Source organism: Tenrec ecaudatus, unplaced genomic scaffold, assembly GCF_050624435.1.
Source record: "Tenrec ecaudatus isolate mTenEca1 unplaced genomic scaffold, mTenEca1.hap1 Scaffold_115, whole genome shotgun sequence".
In the NCBI taxonomy this organism is placed as follows: Eukaryota; Metazoa; Chordata; class Mammalia; order Afrosoricida; family Tenrecidae; genus Tenrec; species Tenrec ecaudatus.
The window spans coordinates 519,225-540,802 of record NW_027457705.1 but is presented as its reverse complement, the minus strand read 5'-3'; the positions used below and the strand labels follow the sequence as shown (position 1 = coordinate 540,802).

At 39.5% G+C, this 21,578-nt stretch overlaps 1 protein-coding gene across 4 annotated transcripts in view; it reads left to right on the top strand.

The window, feature by feature from the left end:
* The window catches only part of LOC142435977 (histone deacetylase 8-like), a 148,879-nt gene that overhangs the window by 20,811 nt on the left and 106,490 nt on the right, over positions 1 to 21,578 (top strand). The window contains exon 5 of one of the 4 annotated variants that reach the window (XM_075539985.1): positions 4,911 to 5,332. The exons of 2 other annotated variants lie outside the window; for them this stretch is intronic. In XM_075539985.1, coding sequence (XP_075396100.1) covers positions 4,911 to 4,929 — 19 coding nt within the window. In that variant the 3' untranslated portion in view covers positions 4,930 to 5,332. Of the gene's footprint in view, positions 1 to 4,424; positions 4,468 to 4,910; positions 5,333 to 21,578 lie in introns of those variants that run through there. One more of the 4 variants, XM_075539984.1, reaches the window with a different exon arrangement.

Sequence of the window (21,578 nt, the reverse complement as noted above, 5' to 3'; positions counted from 1 at the left end):
AGATTCTTAGTGGATATGTAGTTCCCCCAAATATTCTACCAGTTAGTAGCTTGTCTTTTCATATTTTTGGTAACAGTTTTTTGGTGGATAAAATTTTGAAATTTTTATGATATCACATTCATTTATTTTTTGCCTTTTGCTATTTGTACATTTGTTATTTTATTAGTGAGTCTACTTTAAAAAAATAAGCCTGATGTGGTTGTTTCTGAATTTTTCTAAGAATTTATGGTTTTAGAATGCACAGTTAGGTCCTTACTGCATTGTAAATTTATTTTTGTGTTTGGCTTGAGGCATATTAAGTATTAAAGTTATATAGCATCAGTCTTCTGATGTGTTCTTCTTTTTAGATACTGTGTTGGTTTTTCTAACTCTTTTGCTTTCCAGGACCTCTGGTGGCACTGTCAAGTAAGTGTCGCACTGCCACACTCAGGGAAAAGTTAAGGCTGGTCTGCTCTCATAAAAATTTAGAGCCCTGGAAATTCTATAAAGGGTTGTTGTGAGTTGGAATCAACTCAATGACAGCGGGTTTTGGTTCCCTCTCTATATAACTTTAGAATTAGTTTGTTGATACCCACAAAATAATTTACTGGGGATTTGTGATTGCTTTGAATCTATGATCATTCTGGGAAGAACTTCCATGTTAAAAATATTGTCTTATCCATGAACATGGAATGTTGTTATATGCCATCAAGCCAATTTCTGACATATAGCAACCCAATATGCCAAAGTAGAACTGCCTCCATAGTTTTCTAGGCTGTAACCTTTGTAGGAGCAGATCTTTGTGTTAGCAGCCCAGTGTTCAACTACTGAGCCACCAGGGCTCTTTACCAAGAATAGTGCATGAGAAGTGATGTCAGTTGCAATCAGCTTGAGGGCACCCGTTATTGCTCTTGTTGCATGTGGGAGGAGGTGAAAGAAGAGGAAGATGACCAGGTTTCTGTTTAGCTTGTTTGAGTATGGCCCATACAAGCAAGCAATTCTTAACAATAGCTAATATATTTTAAGCTAAGTGCTAGTGACTTGCATTTTGCTCTTCTGTCCTCACAAGAACATTAGGAGGTTTGGTATTGTTACCCATTTTCCATGATACAGAAATACTGAAAAACAATTTGTTCAGGATTTTTAGGTGGCAAAGTTGAGACTCAACACACAAGCAATCTGATTATTAATTCTGTGTGATTAGCCATTGCATATTCTACTACAATAAAAAGGAGTGGATGATGGTATGCAATGGAAGTAATACTCAGGTGAATTGGATATTCGGAGTTGTATATGGAGGTAGAAGCGGAAATAGAAATAAAAGTGTTATGGATATAACAAATGGTGGTATAAATTCTGAAAGTGGATGAGATTACTGAGGTGAAATAAAAAGAGTGAGGAGAAAGACAAATAAGAGAGTACAAAAAGAAAGATAAGAGAACACAGAACCCAAGGAAGCATTGATTTCTAATGGGCAAGCAGATGAAAAGACTAGGGAATTCAACTGAAAAGCAACAATTAAGAGTAGCTAGAGAGGTCTTGGAATGTCAAGGTATCAAAAGCTTTTTAAAATACAGAGTTCTCAGAGATCCCATGTACTATCTGGTCAGTCCAGCTAGTTACTAAAGGATCAGTCATATTTGGCAATTAAGGTTAATGGTCTTTATAAGAGAATTTTGGAGAAAGTAATGAGTAGAAAGTAAAGAAATACCTAGGAAAGGATGACTGTTTTCCAGAGGTTTGAATGAGAAAGGAAAGAAGAGAGGTGTGGCCAAGAGAAATTAAAGGCTAAAGCATAGTTGACCCAGACCTTCATTCCTGAGAGACAAACCAGAGAACCCTTTCTAACACAATAGTGTTTGTATTATCCATTTGAAAATATTTAAGTACATTTAAAGGTTGAAAGGAAAATATTGGAAATGCATATGAGATGGATGAACAGTGCAGAGAAGACTACAGGAAAGAAGCAAGTAAAATGGCTTTGGGAGGATGGAACCCACCTCTTCTGAAGCCAGAGAAAAAGAAAGATGTGACAGAGGAGATTGAGTTGTCTGCTGTTCAGTTTCTGCCATATGTCCTCTTGTTTCTCTGTGGACAACTCCTGTTCTCCTATATGAAAGTAAGCCAAAAATGACGGCTAAAACCATCATAGAAGCTTTATTAATAAAAAACATAGAAATGCAAAGTTGTTGTTTCTGGACACATCTTCCATCTATGTCTGTATGTATGGAGGCATTGTTTCTGCTTCCTTAAACTTTCCCCAAAGAATTCTATACTGTTTGATTTACATTGTGAAGGAACTGCAACTTTGGCATCCTTGAGAGACTCAAATTGTATTCCTTTTCAATGTTATTTGAGTGTGGGAAACAAAAACAAATCTGAAAGGGCAAGATTAGAACTGTCTGGTGATCTCTTTCAGAGGAGTTGGCAGTGGTAGCCAAGCAACAATGTAGCCAAGCAACAATCTTCTGGTCTCAGGGTTGTCGAGGCTCTTTAGTCCCTTGGATTAATTGTTCCCATGCATTTGGATTTTCTTCACTCTTCTTTGTTCCATAGAGGAGAAGCCAAAGTTGCACCTTAGATGTGTGTCAGTGTGCCTCCTATAGGATATTCCTTTTTTCTACTGACTCTCTACGAAGCATGATAGGGACTGGTCTCTCCAGATAACTTGTCCAGATTACAAGAGATAAAATCTTGCCATTCTTGATTCTCAAGAGTATTTGTTCTTGCTGTTCATGATATATATTTAGTATTCTTTGCCAATGCCATATTTCAAAGTTATCAATTATTCATCAGGATTCCTTATGTATTGCCCAGGTTTCACATGCATATGAATGTCCTGAAAATACCATGGCTTGAGTCAGACCCACCTTAGCTTTCAAGACATTTTTGAATTTTAACATTTTAAAGAGGTCTTTTGCAGCAGATTGGTCCAATGCAGTATGCTGTTTGCTTTCTTGACTACTGCTTCCATGAGAATTGATTGTGGATCTAAGAAAAATGAAACCCTTTACAATATCAGTATTTCCCCCATTTATGTTGATGTTGCATATTGGTTGAATTGTGCTCATTGGTCCAGAGTCACTGTACTAAAAAGAATTAGATGACATCCAATCATTTAAGGAGGTGTACATGATCAAGAACGAATGGTATTGAAGGAAGAAGTCCAAACTACATTGAACTCTTTGGTGAAAAGCAAGGTTTCAGGAGTTGACAGAATTCTAATTGAGATATTGTAGCAAATGGATATAGTACTGGAAGCATTCACTAATCTAAGCTAATTAGAAGAGAACCATACGCATCATACATTCTTAGTACCCCCCAAAAGATGATACAATGGAATGTAGAAATTATTGAACAATATCATTGACATTGCACACAAGTAAAATTAGGCTCAAGATGATATAGAAACATTTGCAGCAATACATTGGCAGAGAACTGCCAAAAGTTCAAGTTAGATTCAGAAGAGGATATTTTATAATAGATATCATAGCTGATATTAGATGGATCTTGGCTGAAAATAGAACATACAAAGAAAAGATTTTGTCTATGTTTTATTATGTAAAAGCATTAAACACTGTGGATCATAAGTAATTTGGATAACATCAATAAAATCGCCTTTTCCCAGGGGGATGATTAACACTGTTTTTCTTGGTTTTTATTTGGAGGGAGCAGTTGTTTGGTTGATTTGTTTTTTGTATTTGTTATAATGTAACCGCCAAAGTAAAGCAGAGCCGTTTGTAACCCATGGACAAGCAGATGGATTCTGGCTTCCCCTGTGATTCTAGCCCCAATCTGGGAACAGTTCTTATAACATGGCCCTGTTCGATACTTGCCGTCATGAAAAGATCACTGAAGATAAGGGTGTTACAGCAAAGTGTGGTTAAAAAAAAGCAGATGGTGCTCAGCTATCAATTGGAATAGTGTCTGGGTTCTTAAAGGCTTGTATTCAAACAGCCCTTTAATTGAGACATCAATTAAGTCCACTGGTCTGTGTGATTCAAAGATGATGATAACAGCATCCAAATATAATGAAGAGAAAATTATCCGAGCTTAAATTGTGAACACCCAATTTATAGAAGGCTGTGGAGGAAATGAGAGCCCAGAATCCATGTGCAGAGTATCTGGTCAGATTAAGCCTCTGGCAGATCCCTTCTAGCCAAAGGTGAGGAACTCAAACTGCTTTGCTAGCAGGCAGTGACAGTTTCTAATTTGATGGCAGTGGATTGAACCATGGTGTGATATGATACTTGATCAGTTGACCTCCCTCTTGAACCAATCTGAATTTGCTGTAGGCTCAAGTATTTCTTGCTTGTTCCATGATAGAATTTTTTTCTCTGGCTTTTAAAATATTGTCAGTAGTCTTTTCTTCCTTACTCTTTATTTTTGTTTTTATATTCTTATGATTTTCTTTCTGTTTCATTTTGTTTTATTGTTCTTGTTAGGTTCAGCACAGAAGGAGTGGATGCATAGAGACAATAACTGATAGAATGACTAATTGGGGATGGGGTGGGGTGGGGTGGACGAGGGTATTGAGGGAGCAAACAATGAATACAAGAGAGGGAAGGGAGCATTAGAACTGATTGTGATGATGTACATGTATATACAACTCTTTTAAAAAGTGATTTAATTATGGTGGTGTATGATTTGTGAATATTATATGAGGAAGACTTGAAAAATAAGAAAACAAACTTGAACAATGATTAGCAGAGATGAAGGAGGAAGAGTATTTTCTTAGCGGGCATTGAGTTTATGTTAATGGTGGTGGAATAATTTGGAAAAAAATCAGTATTGGTTGTACAACACAAAAAGTATAATTGATGACACTGAATTATACACATAGAAGTTGTTGAATTGGAGAATATTTAGTTGTGTATATTTTTACCACAATTAAAACAACAAATTAAACCATGAATAACAATGATTATAAGGAAGAAGAAAGTGCACTAAAATTGATTGTGGTACAACCAGAGGAAAGCTGAAGCAAAGGAAGGAGGAAGAATGGTACGGAGCACACCTGGGTCCACCAAGCTCAGAGGACGATAGCCCGGCTCGAAGGGCCCAATGTACAGAGAGGACCATATAGCTGGCCCCATGGCAAGATGCAACATCCTGCACTGACCCATGGCCCTACATGGGACAGCACCTGAGACACAGTGGGGGATGTGCGACTGAGCTGACCCCACCACACTGAGGCAAAACACTGGGGGCGTGCAATGGAGTGGCGGGGGAAGCAGAGCAAGGATGTCCCGAGGGAGTATAAAGAATGGACTTTGGGGCCAGGATGTGGCACCCCATCAGACTCATCCAGAAAACACTCCTGAAGGTCAATAAACATACCTCGAACTACTAACAGGTGTTTTGGATTTTTTGGCTTTTTTTTCTTTCTCTTCTTTTAAATTTTGTATGTTAGTGGCTTTTTTGTTTATCAGCGTGTTGGTGTTGCTGCTGTCGACGCCATGTTCTTATGTGCCACTTTGGTGCTTTCGAAGCCATCTGCATTTGTATGCACATATTACTATATCAGCAGGTCCACCTAGATAAGATAGGCTGGACAAACAATGTGAGAAGAAAATAGCGGGACCAACGGTCCCGGAAGAGGCACATGAAAGTGTGGGAGGTAGGGGAAGGGAGGAGGTGTTGGCCAACACAGGGACAGGGAACAACGAGTGGTTTAAAACTACTGGACGGAGGGGATGGGAGGACTGGTAGGGAGTGACCAATGGCAAGGTAACTGAAAGGAATTACTGAAACCAGAATGAAGGCTGAACATGGTAGTGGGACAGGAGGAAAGCGTAAGGAAATAGAGGAAAGGAGTAGGAGGCAAAGGACATACATAGAAGCCTAAATACAGACATGTACATATGTAAATATTTTTATAATTATGGGGAAAATAGACCTAGGTACATTATTTATAGGTTCAGTAGTAGGGTAGCAGATGGACATTGGGCCTCCTTGCGCATACTCCCTCAATACAATAGCACCTTGCTAAGGTCATTCCATGACACCCACCTTCCCGACATGATCGCTGAAGACAGATGTGTGCATTAGCAAATGTGGTGAAAAAAGCTGATGGTGCCCGGCTATCAAAAAGATATAGCATCTGGGGTCTTAAAGGCTTGAAGGCAAACAAGCGGCCATCTAGCTGAGAAGCAAAAAAAGCCCACAGAGAAGAAGCACAAAAGCCTGTGTGATCACGAGATGTTGAAGGGATCAGATAACAGACACCAAAGAACAAAAACCATCATTGTGTGATCACCTTCTCCACATAAACGCTGAAGACGAATGTGTGCATAAGTAAGTGGTGAAGAAGGCTGATGGTGCCTGGCTATCGAGAGATATAGTGTCTGGGGTCTTAAAGGCTTGAAAGTAAACAAGCGGCCATCTATCCCAGAAGCAACAAAGCCCACATGGAAGCAGCATACCAACGGATCATGAAGGGCTGAGGGGACCAGGTTTCCAGCAACAAAGGCGGGGGAAAAATTTGAGGGGAGTGCGTGATGGGAACCCAATGCCCATCTGTAGACCACTGGACATCCCTTGCAGAGGAGTAGTGGGGAGGAGATGAGTCACTCAGGGTTCAATGTAGCAATAATGAAACTCACAACCTTCCTCTAGTTCTTAAATGCTTCCTCCCAACTATCATGATCCCAATTCTACCTTGCAAACCTGGTTAATCCAAAGGATACACAGCGGTACAGATGGGAACTAGAAACACAGGGAATCTAGGACAGATGAACCTCTCAGGACCAGTGGTGAGAGTGGCGATACCGGGAGGGAAGGAGCGATAGAAAGGGGGAACCAATCACAAGGCTCTACATAAAACCTCCTCTCTGGGGGATGGGCAACAGAGAAGTGGGTGAAGGGAGATGCCGGGCAGTGTAGGATAAGATAAAATAATAATTTATAAATTATTAAGGGTTCATGCGGGAGGGGAGAGTGGGAAGGGAGCGGGAGGACAAAAAGGTAAATGAGCTGATTCCAGGAACACAAGTGGAAGGCAAATTTTGAGAATGATGAGGGCAACGAATGTATAAGAGTGCTTTACTCAACTGATGTATGTATGGATTGTGATAAGAGTTGTGAGCCCCAATAAAATGATTTAAAATAAATAAGTAAAATGGATTGTGGTAATGATTGTACAACTCTTCTTGATATGATTGAACTATTGAGTCACATGGTATATGGATGTAGTGCCAATAAAACTGTTAGAACAAAAGTGGATAGCATTGTGAATGATTGAAATCCCAGAACACCTATTTGAGTTCTCCCAGAAACTACTCATAGACCAATAGACAATTCTTCAAACAAAACTAGGGGATACTGCATGATTTAAAATCAGGAATGGTGGTGTAGCCTGTCATCGTACTTAAACAATGTGTGTGCTGTGCAGATGATTAGAGAAACTGGACTATGTGAAGAATATGATATCAGGATTGGAGGAAGACTAACTATCTGTAATATGCAGATGATACAACCTTGCTTGCTGAAAGCAAAGAGAAACACAGCTGTTGAAGATCAATGGCTACAGTCTTCAGTGTAATTGCACCTTAAAATATAAAATGTAAAAGCACTGGTTTGACACAGTGATGTTGGTACATGGGATCTTGGGAAATCTTCAACTTATTAAAAATCTTTTATTCATTTTTATTTTTTTTAAAGATCATTTTACTGAGGGCTCATAACAAGCCATACATCAATTGTATCAAGCACATTTGTACATGTTATCATCATTATTTTCTAAACATTTACTTTCTATTTGAGCCCTTGATATCAGCTCTTTCCCCATACCCCCGTCCTCCCCTCCCACCATCATTACTCCTTGATAAATTATTATTATTTTCATATCTTACACACACTGCTGTCTCCCTTCCCTGATGGTTTCTTTTTTGTTTGTGTTTATTTTTTAAACGTTTTATTAGGGGCTCATACAACTCTTATCACAATCCATACATACATCAATTGTGTAAAGCACATCTGTACATTCATTGCCCTCATCATTCTTTTTTAAACATTTTATTAGGGGTTCATACAACTCATCACAATCCATACATATACATACATCAATTGTATAAAGGACATCTGTACATTCTTTGCCATGATCATTTTCAAAGCATTTGCTCTCTACTTAAGCCCTTTACATCAGGTCCTCTTTTTTCCCCTCCCTTCCCGCTCTCCCCTCCCTCTTGAGCCCTTGATAATTTATAGATTATTATTTTGTCATATCTTGCCCTATCCGGCATCTCCCTTCACCCCCTTTTCGGTTGTCCGTCCCCCAGGGAGGAGGTCACATGTAGATACTTGTAATCGGTTCCCCTTTCCAACCCACTCACCCTCTACTCTCCAAGTATCACCCCTCAAACCCCTGGTCCTCAAGGCATTATCCACCCTGGATTCCCTGTGCCTCCAGGTCCTATATGCACCAGTGTACAACCTCTGCTCTATCCAATTTTGCAAGGTAGAATTTGGATCATGGTAGTTGGTGGGGAGGAAGCATCCAGGATCTGGGGGAAAGCTATATTCTTCATCGGTGCTACATCGCACCCTGACTGACTCATCTCCTCCCCTAGACCCCTCTGTAAGGGGATCTCCAGTGGCCGACAAATGGGCTTTGGGTCTCCACTCTGCACTTCCCCCTTCATTCACTATGGTAATTTTTTTTTTTGTGGATATTGCCTTATACCTGATCCCTTTGGCACGTCGTGATCGCACAGGCTGGTGTGCTTCTTCCATGTGGGCTTTGTTGCTTCTGAGCTAGATGGCCGCTTGTTCACCTTCAAGCCTTTAAGATCCCAGACAGTATCTCTTTTGATAGCCGGGCACCATCAGCTTTCCTCGCCACATTTCCTTATGCACCCGTTTGTCCTCCGTGATTGTATCATGGATTGTATCATGCAGCCAATGATATGATATTTTGTTTTTTGATGCCTGATAACTGATCCCTTCGGGACCACGTGATCACACAGATTGGCGTGTTCTTCCATGTGGGCTTTGTTACTTCTGAGCTAGATGGCCACTTGTTTATCTTCAAGCCTTTAAGACCCCAGACACTATCTCTTTTGATAGCCGGGCACCATCAGCTTTCTTCACCACATTTACTTGTTCACCCACTTTGGCTTCAGCAGTTGTGTGGGGAGGGTGAGCATCATAGAGTGCCAATTTAATAGAAGAAAGTATTCATGCATTGAGGGAGTGGTTGAGTAGAGGCCCAAGGTCCTTTTGCCACCTTAATACTTAACCTATAAATATAGACACATAGATCTATTTCCCCATCCTCATATATGTATTTGCATGTACATGTCTTTGTCTAGACCTCTATAAATGCCCTTTGCCTCCCAGCTCTTTCCTCTATTTCCCTTGACTTTCCTCCTGTCCCACTATCATGCTCCGTCCCCACCTGGGTTTCAGCAATTCCTCTTGTTTACATTACCCCTTGATCATACCCTACCAGGCCTCCCACACCAACCTCACCACCAATTTGGTTCACTTGTTTCCCTTGTCCCTGGGTTTGTTAACACCACTTCCATTCCCCCCACGTGCCCCTATCCCATGTCCTCCCGGAACTGTTGGTCCCGTTGTTCTTTCTAGATTGTTCATCCAGCCTATCTACCCAGTAGTTTTTAAGCAGTTTACTATTCATTTGCTTATATTTTATTTATTTTTCTTGAGTTTCCTGTTGATTTCTAATAGTACAGCATTGTGATCTGAGATTGTGTTGTAGAAATATTCTGCATCTTTGTTGAGTATTTTTCTAGTTATTTTGTTCTTCATTGAAAGTTTATCAAATCCACCCAGTATTATTGTGGAGTTATCTATTTCTCTTTTCAGTTTTGTTAGAATTTGATTTATGTCTTTGGACTCTTTCATTGGGTGTGTAGATCCTTATCATGGTTATGTCTTATTGTTGGATTAACCATTTAATCATTAGATAATGCCCTTCCGTATTCTTTATGGTGTTTTCCTTGAAATCTATTTTACCAGAAATTAGCATTGTCACTTTGCTCCTATTTTGCTGCCATTTGCTCAGTATTTTTTTGTTCTTTCATCCCCCCAGCAATTTTATTAGTATATAATTCAAAAATCATGCAATTCAGTAGTTTTATCACATCAAGAAGAGTGTTACAATTATCGGCATAGTGTGTTTGGCATATTTTCTTCATTCTTTTACTAATCGCTATTAGCTCCCCAATTTTCCCCAACCTCTCCTGTCATATCATCAAGGAAGCAGTAATCTAGTTACTGTATCTATACATTTACCGATTCTGGGTATCATATATAGAAATGCACTATAAAACAAACCATCCTTTCATTTTTAGCTTATTTTCATTTTAAGATATGTCTTTTACAGGTATCCTATTAATGGATCATGGTTGCTTATCCTTTGATTCTGTGTTTCTTGCCTGGGGCGTTTACTCCAGTTACAGTCAATGTAATTATTGATAGATATGTAGTTACAGCTTTCCTATTACTTATTTTAAAATGTTATATTTGAGATATAAAGAACATATCATAGAATTCAATAGTTTAATCATATTAAGAAAGGTAATATATTCTTCACCACAGTCAACATTGGAACATTTTCTTTCTTTTTGTACCCATTGCTGTTGACTGCCCATTTCCCCCACCTCCCCTTTTGTACCTCTCAATAATTATTAATAGTATTATTATCTTCATAGAGCCACCCTTCTTGACTTTCCTATACGGAAAAACATAAAGCGTGGACAAAGAACAAAAAAATTGGCCAAATAAAACAGAGACAACCTCAATAGAACAGATAGCAGAAAATATTTTAAAACCAGAATAAATTCAGGTGGGAGATATAATGACACGTTGTTACATTCTAGCCTAATGACAGCTGCCAATATCAGACAATACTCTTTTCCTGATAGTATGGCTATTGACATTCCTACATTATGGTCAGTGGGGACTCACCAGATACTCAATCCATGTGTGGATCCTGCAAATGGATTTAGGGCTTCCACTATTATTCGTAACATTTTAGGATCTGGTCCAGTTCCTTCCTCTGGGTTTTATTCTTTATGATCTTTGGATCACTCAAGCTGTCGTGCTTCTTTGTGGAGTAGCTGATTGCTCACTTAAGTGGCTGCATGTTTGGAGACAAGCCTTTAAGACCTTAGATGCTATTTTTCTAATAGCCGGGCACTGTCTAATTTCTTCACAACACTTTGCTGTAGTACGCTTATCTTCGGTGATCTCAGAGCAAGTACTGAGCATGGCCATCTCACAAGAACTAATTGTCCTTAAGGTCACAATTAAGTGGGAGCTCAAAATCCATTCATATATGTAATATATTTATATATCTCCCTGGTTTGCTTTGTAGATACCATTATCACTTTATTAGAGTGCGTCATAAATCATCCCCTGAGGCATATAGTAATTCTATTGATAGTTACATTATTTTAGTCAGTGGTATAGAAAACACTGTTAAAAAAGGAGACTACATGTTTAGGACATCTTTTTAGACCCTATACTGTACAGCTTTGAAAATTAGGTGATTGGACACTAGTTACACAAACCATGAGGGTTAGAGATATGGCAATATTTTCAGTAACACTCATTTGCAAAGGAAGGACCATGCCTGGTTGGCTAACATGTCCCAAATAAGTAGAGAGAGCATTAAAAAGGCAAGTACATGTTGATCCTAGGTTGCCTTTTGTTGGACAACCTCTAAGCAATTGGTGTGAACCAATTTCCTAATCTTGGGATAGAAATCATCTGCTTCTTTCCCCATTAGATCATTTCACTTTTAAGTTCAAGAGAGTATTTCAGTCCTTTAGATCAGCTACAAGTGAGTTTAAGGTAAATCCAGTTCCCTTAGTGGAATTTCCCATTCAAATTCTGCTGTGGTGTGGTCTGTGAATGGGTATTGTGTATCTTGAAAGGACAGTCTAGTGTTACAGTTGTCTATAATATGTTGTGCGGGTCAGGAGAGGTTGGATAGAAACTAGGTCAAAAGTGCCCACTTAGGAACATAATACTGGGTGTATTTGTGTCAGTGGTGGGTTGCCTCACCAGATTGACCCAACATCAGAAATGTAATCTTCTCTAATACAGACATGTCCCACCCTTCCTCTTGATCTGAGTTCCCAGTAAGGTTCACTAAATACTCTTTAAAAAAAACATTTTATTAGGGGCTCATACAACTCATCACATTCCATACATGCATCAATTGTATAAAGCACATCTGTACATTCATTGCCCTCATCCTTTTCAAAGCACTTGCTCTCCACTTAAGTCCTTTGCATCAGCTCCACTTTTTTCCCCCTCCCTCCCCGCTCCCTCCTCCCTCATGAGCTCTTGGTAATTTACAAATTATTATTTTGTCATATCTTGCCCTATCCAATGTCTCCCTTCACCCTCTTTTCCATTGTCCGTCCCCCAGGGAGGAGGTCACATGTAGATCCTTGTAATCGGTTCCCTCTTTCCAACCCACTCTCCCACTACCCTCACAGTATCGCCACTCACATCACTAGTCCTGAAGGGATCATCTGCCCTGGATTCCCTGTGCTTCCAGCTCCTATCTGCACCAGTGTACATCCTCTGGGCTATCCAGACTTCCAGACTTGCAAGGTAGAATTCGGATCATAATAGTGGGGGTGGGGGTGGGTGAGAAGGAAGCATTTAGGAACAAGAGGAAAGCTGTATTCTTCATTGGTGCTATATCACACCCTGATAGACTCATGTCCTCCCCTAGACCCCTCTGTAAGCGGATCTCCAGTGGCAGACAGATGGGCTTTAGGTCTCCACTCTGCACTTTCCCCCCTTCATTCATTATGGTAAAAATTTTTTTTGTTCTGATGATGCCTTATACCTGATCCCTTCGATACCTCGTGATCATACAGGCTGGTATGCTTCTTCCATGTGGGCTTTATTGCTTCTGAGCTAGATGGCCGCTTGTTTACCTTCAAGCCTTTAAGACCCCAGATACTCTCTCTTTTGATAGCCGGGCACCATCAACTTTCTTCGCCACATTTACTTATATACCCGTTTGTCCTCAGCGATCATATCATGGAGGTGTGCACCCAGTGATATGATTTTTTGTTTTTTGATGCCTGATAACTGATCCCTTTGGAACCTCGTGACCACACAGGCTGGTGTGTTCTTCCATGTGGGCTTTGCTGTTTCTCAGCTATATGGCCACTTGTTTATCCTCAAGCTTTTAAGACCCCAAACGCTATATCTTTTGATAGCCAGGCACCATCAGCTTTCTTCACCACATTTGCTTGTTCACCCACTTTGTCTTCAGTGGTTGCATCGGGAAGGTGAGCATCACAGAATGCCAATTTAATAGAAGAAAATATTCTTTCATTGAGGAAGTACTTGAGTAGAGGCCCAATGTCCATCTGCCACCTTAATACTAAACCTATAAATATAGGCACATAGATATATTTCCCCATTCTCATATCTATATTTGCATATGTACACGTCTTTGTCTAGACCTCTATAAATGCCCTTTGCCTCCGAGCTCTTTCCTCTATTTCCCTTGACTTTCCTCCTGTCCCACTATCATGCTCCATCCCCACCTGGGTTTCAGCAATACCTCTTCGTTACATTACCCTTGATCATGCCCTACCAGGCCTGCCACATTCACCTCACCACCAATTTGGATCACTTGTTGTTCCCTTGTCCCTGGGGTTTTTTATTTTATTTTATTTATTTTTTATTTTTTATTTTTTTTTTTAGTCCCTGGGTTTTTTAACACCACTTCCTTACCCCCCACGTTCCCCTATCCCATTTCCCCCTGGAACTGTCGGTCTCGTTGTTTTTCCTCCAGCCTATCTTATTTAGACAGGCCTGCGGAGATAATAACATGCACAAAAACAAGACAGAGCAAAACCAAGCAGCAATATACAACAAAACAACAACAACAAACCAATGACAAAAACAAAACACAACAAGAAAGTAAAGCTTGTAGTTAGTTCAAGGATCATTTGTTGGCCTTTAGGAGTGTTTTCCAGTCCAGTCTGTTGGGGCACCACACCCTGGCCCCAAAGTCCACCTACAGCATTCCCTGGGGACCTTGCCGCTCCATTCCCTTGCTTTTCCGCTGTACTCCTCTAGTGCTTTGCCTGAGTGTGGTGGGATCAGGTCGAGCGCAATTCCCACACTGTGTTTCTGGTGCTGGCCCCTGCAAGGCCATGGGTCAGTGAGGGACGTCAGGTCTCATAGTGGGGCTGTCCATGTGGTCCTCTCTGTGGACTGGCTGCTCTAATTGGGGTTATCATCCTCAGGGCCTGGTGGGCCAGAATGTGCTCCACTCTCTCCTCCCCCTTCATCTGCTCCCGTGTGTTCTGGTCAGATATGTCCCTCTCCTGGAGCTGCAGATTCAATGCTGTCCTTTGAAATAAATACTTCTGGGGGGAAGTTCAAGTATCCACTTAGTATTTGGTACTGGGGCCAACCCCCCAGACTACTCCACGCTGGAATGTTGTACATGGTAGACAACTGGGGAGGAGGTGGGGAAAGGAAAAAAAGGATGAAAATAAGGAAGAAATGGGTAGCGGGGGCAAAGGGGTGCTTACCCACTAAATACTCTTATAGGTGTGTCTGCTAATTTGTATGATCATAGTACACTTCTCCCATCCAAGTACTAACCAGGCCCGACCCTGCTTAGCTTTCAAGATCAGACGAGATCGGGCGCGTTCAGGGTAGTATGGCCGTGGACGATCATAGTACACTTCTATGGCAGGAATTGATTGATTTTCTCCCGCTCCCCCAAACATGGGAGATTGACCCCATCTGAGGTGAGGCTACCTTACTAGAGGTGCTTTTTAAGATACTGAAATATGTGGTTTATAGTAACTAGGCAGGCACACTACGTTGTTGTTTGGGGGCTGTATTAGAAGACTACATGACCTGAGAACAGTAGCTTGCCTTTGTCTTGTTTTTTATCCTTACAGTAGTAGACTCATACAAGATATGTCCTTTTCAACATAAACATTTCCAAGTCCATCCATGTGAAAAGATGTTTTGTTTTTTCATCACTGTTATGTACACTGTGCATGTACCAGTTTCTTTATCAACTGATGGGCATTTGGGCTATTTCCAGCTTCTTGCTAGTGTGAACTGTGCTGCAATGGACAAGGAATAGCATGTGTCTGTTCGTGTTTTGTCTCCTACTCTTTTGGGATATATGCTCAGCAGAGGTATTGCGGGATTGTGTGGTATTTTTATTCCCAGTTTCAGTAAGTGCCATATTGCTTTCCACAGTGATACATGTTCACAGTCCTGCCAACACTGTATGAGAAATTCCAATCTCTTCATACCCTCTCCAGCATTATTCATTCTCTGTTTTGTTTGTTTTTCAATTAGGCTATTGTTATGGGTGTCAGATGGTATCTCATTGATTTTAGTTGCACCTCCCTGAAGGCTAGTGATCCCTGAGCATTTCTTCATGTGGTTGTTAGCTATTCGATGAATTCTATGTTCATGCTATTTGTCAACCTTTTAATTGCATAATTTGTTTTTTTTTCTTATTGAAGTATTGCAGAGTTCTGTAGATTTTAATGATTAGCTCCTTATTTGTTGTATCATTGCGAAAAAAATTCCAGTCTGTGAGTTCTTATTTTACCTATTTTGTAAAGTCTTTTGATGTGTGTGTCTTGTTTTTATTAAGTCCCAGTTGTCTATTTTGTCTTATATGGATTGTGTTTCCTTTATTGTATTTGGTAGTGTATGTATGCCCCTGCTGCATGTGGACCCTTACATTTGTCCCAGTTCTCTTGTTGGTGATTCATCTAGCTCTGGAGTTTACATTTAGGTGGTCTCTAATGCACCTTGAGTTTGTTTTTGTACATGGGGCAAGTTATAGGTCCTGTTTCATTTTTCTGCAAATGCAGATCCAATTTTTTCCAGAACTACTTGTTGAAGAGGTTATCTCCCATTCAATTATTTTTGGTCCTTTGTCAAAAACCAAATGTCTGTTGGTGGATGCTTTTATTTTTGGGTTTTCTATTTTGTTAACATTGATTTATTTATCTATCATTGTATTAGTACCAGGCTGCTTTGACTACTGTGGCTGTATAATAAGTTTAGAGGTTAGGTCGTATAAAGCCTCCTACTTTGTTCTTTTTTGTGAAGTTCTTTGCTTATCCTGGGCCTCTTCCACACCATATGAAGTTGGTTATTAGTTTTCCATTTCTTTAAAGAATGAAGTTGGGATTTGGATTGGAATTATGTTGTATTTTTAGATTATTTTAGGTAGTATTGACATTTTTCATATTATTAAATCTTCCTATCTGTGAACACAGGATATTCTTCCATTTGTATAAATCTCTTTGGTTTCTTGTAATAATGTTCTGTAGATCTCTTTGTATAGGTTTTTTTTTTGGTGTGTGTTTGTTTAGGTTTATTTCTAGGTGTTTCATTTTTATGTGACTATTTTAAATGATTTTGTTTTCTTGATTTTTTTTCAGGGCTGTCATCGTTATATAGGAATGAAATTTATTTCTACTTGCTAATTTTATATCCTGCTACTTTACTAAATCTCTCAATGGTTTCCAACAGACTTTTTGTGGACTCCTTTGCCTTCTCTAAATATAAGATTATATAATCTGTAAATAGTGGGAGCTTTATTTCTTCTTTGCCCAATTGTATTCATTCCCTTGATTTCTTTGGTGATTCTGGTTAGGACTTCCAGCAAAATGTTAAGAGTGGTGATGAAGGCACCCTTGCTTAGTTCCCATTCTCAGGTAAAAATACACTTTCCCATTGAGTGTGATGTTGGCTATTGCTTTTAAAAAATATGATCATTATTATGTTGAGGAATTTCCTTTGATTCCTAGTTCATCGAGTGTTTTCTTTATCAGAAATGGGTGTTGGATATTGGCAAACACCTTTTCTGTATCTATCAATATTATCATGTGACTCTTTCTTTGCCTTGTTTATGTGGTGCGTTACATTAATTTCGATATTTTTCTAATGTTGAACTCTGTCCTTGCATCCCTGTTATAAATTGCAATAGGCCACAATGAGTTTTTTTTGGATATGTCATTTGTTACATCGATAAAAATTATGTTGAGAATTTTATATCTTTTCTTGAGGGATATAGGTTTTTAATTTCCTGTCTTTGTGGAGTTTTTGCTTGGCTTTGGTTTCAGGGTTATGCTTGCTTTGTACAATAAGTTTGGGAATTTATTGTCTCTATATTCTGAATAGTTTTTGCTGAAATGGTGACAGTTCTTCACTGAAAGCTTGGTGAAGCCATCTGGTCTTGGACTTTTCTTGGTTAGGAGTTTTTTTCTTCTTTGGTTAATGGTCTGTTTAGATTTTCTACTTTGACTGTGTTCATTTGGGTAGATGTATATTTCCAGGTATTTTGTCCACTTGTTTTAGGCTATCAAATTTGTTGGACTACAGCTGTTTGTAGTAGGATGTTGTTGTTCTTTTTATTTCTTTTGAATCTCTTGTGATGTAGCCCTTTACAACTCTAATTCTAGATATTTACATCTTCCTTCTTTCCTTTGGTGTGTTTGCCAGTAGTGTGTCAATTTAGATGATCCTTTCAAAGAAGCATTGGAGCCCTGGTGGCATAGTGTTCATGTGCTATCTACAAGGTCAACATTTTGAAACTGCCAGCTACTCTGAGGGAGAAAACGGGGCTTTGTACTCCCATAAAGAGTTACACTCTCAGAAACTCACAGGAGCAGTTCTACCCTGCCCTATTGGTTCACTGTGTGACTTGATGGCAGTGAGTTTGATTTGGCTTTGGTTTCAAAGAATCACCTTGTCTTGTTGATTTTTTTCCCCGTTGTTTCCCTGCTTTCCAGTTCATTATTTTTTGTACTAATCTTTGTGATTTCTTCTGATATTGGAGGGTTTATGCTGTTGCCCTTCTTCTATTGTTGGGGGCACTGTGTTAAGGTATTGATTTTGTTTCTTTCCTCTTTTCATGTGTGCCTTCATTGCTATAAATGGCCTTTTGATACCTGCATTTGTTATATCCTAAAATATTTGATATGCTATGTTATCATTCTAGTTTGTTTCAAGGAAATTCTTAATTTCATCCATCATCTGTTTTATTACCCTGTCATTTTTAAGGTGTGTCTGTTCAGTGCTTGTCTTTATGTTCCCGTTATTTCTTTTTTTAAAACAGCCTTATTAGCTCTTTATCCATGTCATAAAATTCAATAATTAAATCATATCAAAAAGAGTTGCATAATTATCTCCACATTCACTTCTAGAACATTTTCTTCTTACTTGTACTCATTGCTATTCATGTAAATTTTTTTCTAATTGTGGCCAAAATATCCACAACAAAACATTCTCCAATTCCATAACTTTACATGTATAGTTAACTGTGTTGATGCACTTCATGTTATATAACTTTATTGATATCTTTTTCCAAATTATGCCACCACCATTGACATAAACTCAATGTCCCCTAAGCAACAATTCCTTCTCCTTCACCCATGGTAACCCTAGGTCAAGTTTGGTTTCTTTCATTTTTTAAAGTAGTTTTCTTGATATAATAGTCACATATCATACATTTCCATGGTTAAATTGCTTTAAAATTGTATATACATCATTATAATGAGTTCTAATGCTCTCTCCCTCCTCCCGCATTCATTATTTGCTCCCCAAATTCCTCAACCTCTCCCCCTCTAAACACCCTCCATTGACATCACTGATAAACTATTTCATCAGTTATTATCTCTATGAATCCATCCCTTCTGTGCTCCACAAACTGGGAAACCCAACAGAAACAAAAATAAAACAGCAAGAAGTAATAATAATAATAATAATATATAAGGAAAAATACAAAGAAAGAAGAAATTTCTGTCATGGAACAAGTGAGAAATACTTGAGCCTAGAGAACATTCAGGTTGGGTCAAGAGGGATTTCAACTGACCAAGTATCATTATTACTGTATACCATGGTTGGATCCACCATAATTAAGGTTACAATGATCTCTGTCTGATAGTAAAGCTGTTCCAGTCCCTCACCTGTGGTAAGAGGGGATTTGCCAGAGGTGTAATCTGACTAGATACTCTATATATGGATTTTGGGCTCCCACTTCCTCCATTGCCTTCTATAAATTAGCTGTTCACTATTTAAGCTCTGATACCTTTTCCTTCATCATATTGGGATTTTGTTATCGTCATCTTTGGATCACACAGGCTGGTGTGTGCACTTAGTTGCCGCTTCACGTAGATGGCTGCTTGTTTGAATACAGCCTTTAAAACCCCAGACACTATTCCAGTTGATAGCCTGGCACCATCTGCTTTCTTCACCACACTTTGCTATCTTTGATGATATTTTCATGAAGGTAAGTGTCCAGTAAATGTTCCTGAAATTTCTATAGTTGATATCTAGTTTTATAGCATTGTGATATGAGAAAAATGGATCATAGGATCTCAATGTATTTGACTTTTTTAAGGCTTTCTTTGTGGCCTAGCTTGTGTTTTTTACTTTGGAGTATGTACCGTGTGTGCTGCAGAACATACACTGTACAATTGTCAGATGGAGTGCTTTATGTATATCTAGGAGTGACCTGATTGTATTGTTTAGTTCTTCTGCTTCTTTATTGAATTTCTCTCCCAATGATTTGTATTTCCTTGAGAGCAGTATATTGAAATCTCCTATTATTGTGAAATGGTTGCTTTATCTCTTCAATTCTACAAGGATTTGGTTAATGTATTTTGAGGGTCTTTCATTGGGTGTGTATGTGTTTTTTATGGTTTTATGTTCCTGGTATATTATTTCTTTAATCATTTTGTAATGTGTATTCTTTTCTCTCATTATGTTATTTGCCTTCATGTCTATTTTACTGGAAATTCAATTTTACTACTCTAGCCTTTTTATGGTTGCCATTGGCTTTGCAGCTTCCCCCCTCACCCCCCATCCTGTGGGTTTCTAAGACTGTAGCTGTTTATGGGAGTAGAAAGCCCTAACTTTTTTTCTGAGGAGGGGCTAATGGTAGACCTTGCAGATGACAGTCCAGTGCCTAACCATTATGCCACCATAGGTTCCTGGGTTTATTCATTTGGCTTACTGGGGTGTTTGCCACCGGTTTCTAGGTTGATTTGGTAGTGGGGAACTCACGAACTCCTTCTGGGTAAATTTGGTAGTGGGTGAGAGTGCTGGCACAAGTCTCTAATCATGCAGAGCAGCATAACACAGGCTGTGTGGTGTTGGCTGCCATCTGTTGTTGATCCAGTGGTGCCAAAATAGGTAGTGGCATTTGCCTAGCCACTGGTGCAGTAGATATGGTGTGTATGGCTGAGTAGGGTCTCTGGCTCCTAACTGTTAGGGAAAGAGAGGGGAGGAAAAAGAAAGTAATTATAAAAAGGGGGATGTGAAAGAAAGGAGACTTAATAAGAAAGGAAAAGAAGAAAGAATAAATCATCAAAAGCAGAATAATATTTGCATAAGTGCTAGCTGCCAAGTGGGAGTGGTGTCAGGGAGCAGTGTGCTTACTCGATGGATTGGAAAAAATGAAGAAGGGAAGAGATAGTGGAAAGAAACTAAATAAGAGAAGGTAAAGACAGAATAACTAAGACGAAAAGGAAAAAATGGCATCATACTTGTACAAGCCTTAGCCACCAAAAACAGCTGCAGCTGGATTGTGGAGTTTACTCTGCTTTCCATGGAGGGATGAGTGGGTGCTGCTGACCCTAGATGCAGGGGGCATGGGTATAGGCTCTTGCTTCCTGGCTCAAAAAAAGACTGGGGGAGGAAAACGAAAATGAAAAAGAGTAGAGGGAAGAACTAAGAAAGAGGAAAGAAGCATAGTACTGGTTAAAGTGCTAGCTGCCCCATCTAGGAGGGATGAGGGTTGGCACTACTAACAACAGAGTCAGTGGAGGGAGGAACATCTGCTCTATGAGAACAGAAAAGAGGAGGGGTAAAGGAAGAGGGAGAAAAGAAAAATAGAAACGAGGACAAGAGGGAAGAACTATGGAGAAAGTTAAAAGGAAAGAAAAAGTCGCTTAACATTGGCAGTATGTGTGGGGAGGTATAGTTGGGCTGGCTGCCAGGTGGGGAGACTGGTCACTGGGAGGTTTTGCAAAGTAAGCAGAAAGATCACACCGCTCCTGTCACTGATCACTGATGTGGGTGCGGGTACAGTTGTAGGCGAGTAGAGCCCATTAATCTGGTTCCTGCTCAGATCAGATTCTACTTGCGATAATTCAGAATAGTATGCTCTACCAGTTGGCGGTTCACTGCTCCATTTGCCTATTTGCCATTTTTGTTTCATTCTTCCTTGTCAATGTTTGATCTACTTCTTTATCCTCTCCTTTGAAGCTGTGGGTTCAAGGATTATCATCAGGATCCCTTGGACTTAGTTTCTTGAGCCTTTGTTTTAGAAAGTCTGTGTATCATATTTGCCTAGTCCACTATGTTTGGATCCTCCTGTAATGATAATATATTAATAGATATGAAATTCCCAGAAAGACACACAGCAATTCACTGCACATAACAGTCAGAGATTAGAGTGCTCACAGATTCAAATAAGCAGAGTTTCAGCATAGTGGATGTTAAAAACCAAAAATACCAAACTCAGTGCCATCGAGTCAATACTGACTCATAATGACCTTATGCCCCTATGAGTTTCTGAAGCTGTAACTGTTTATGGG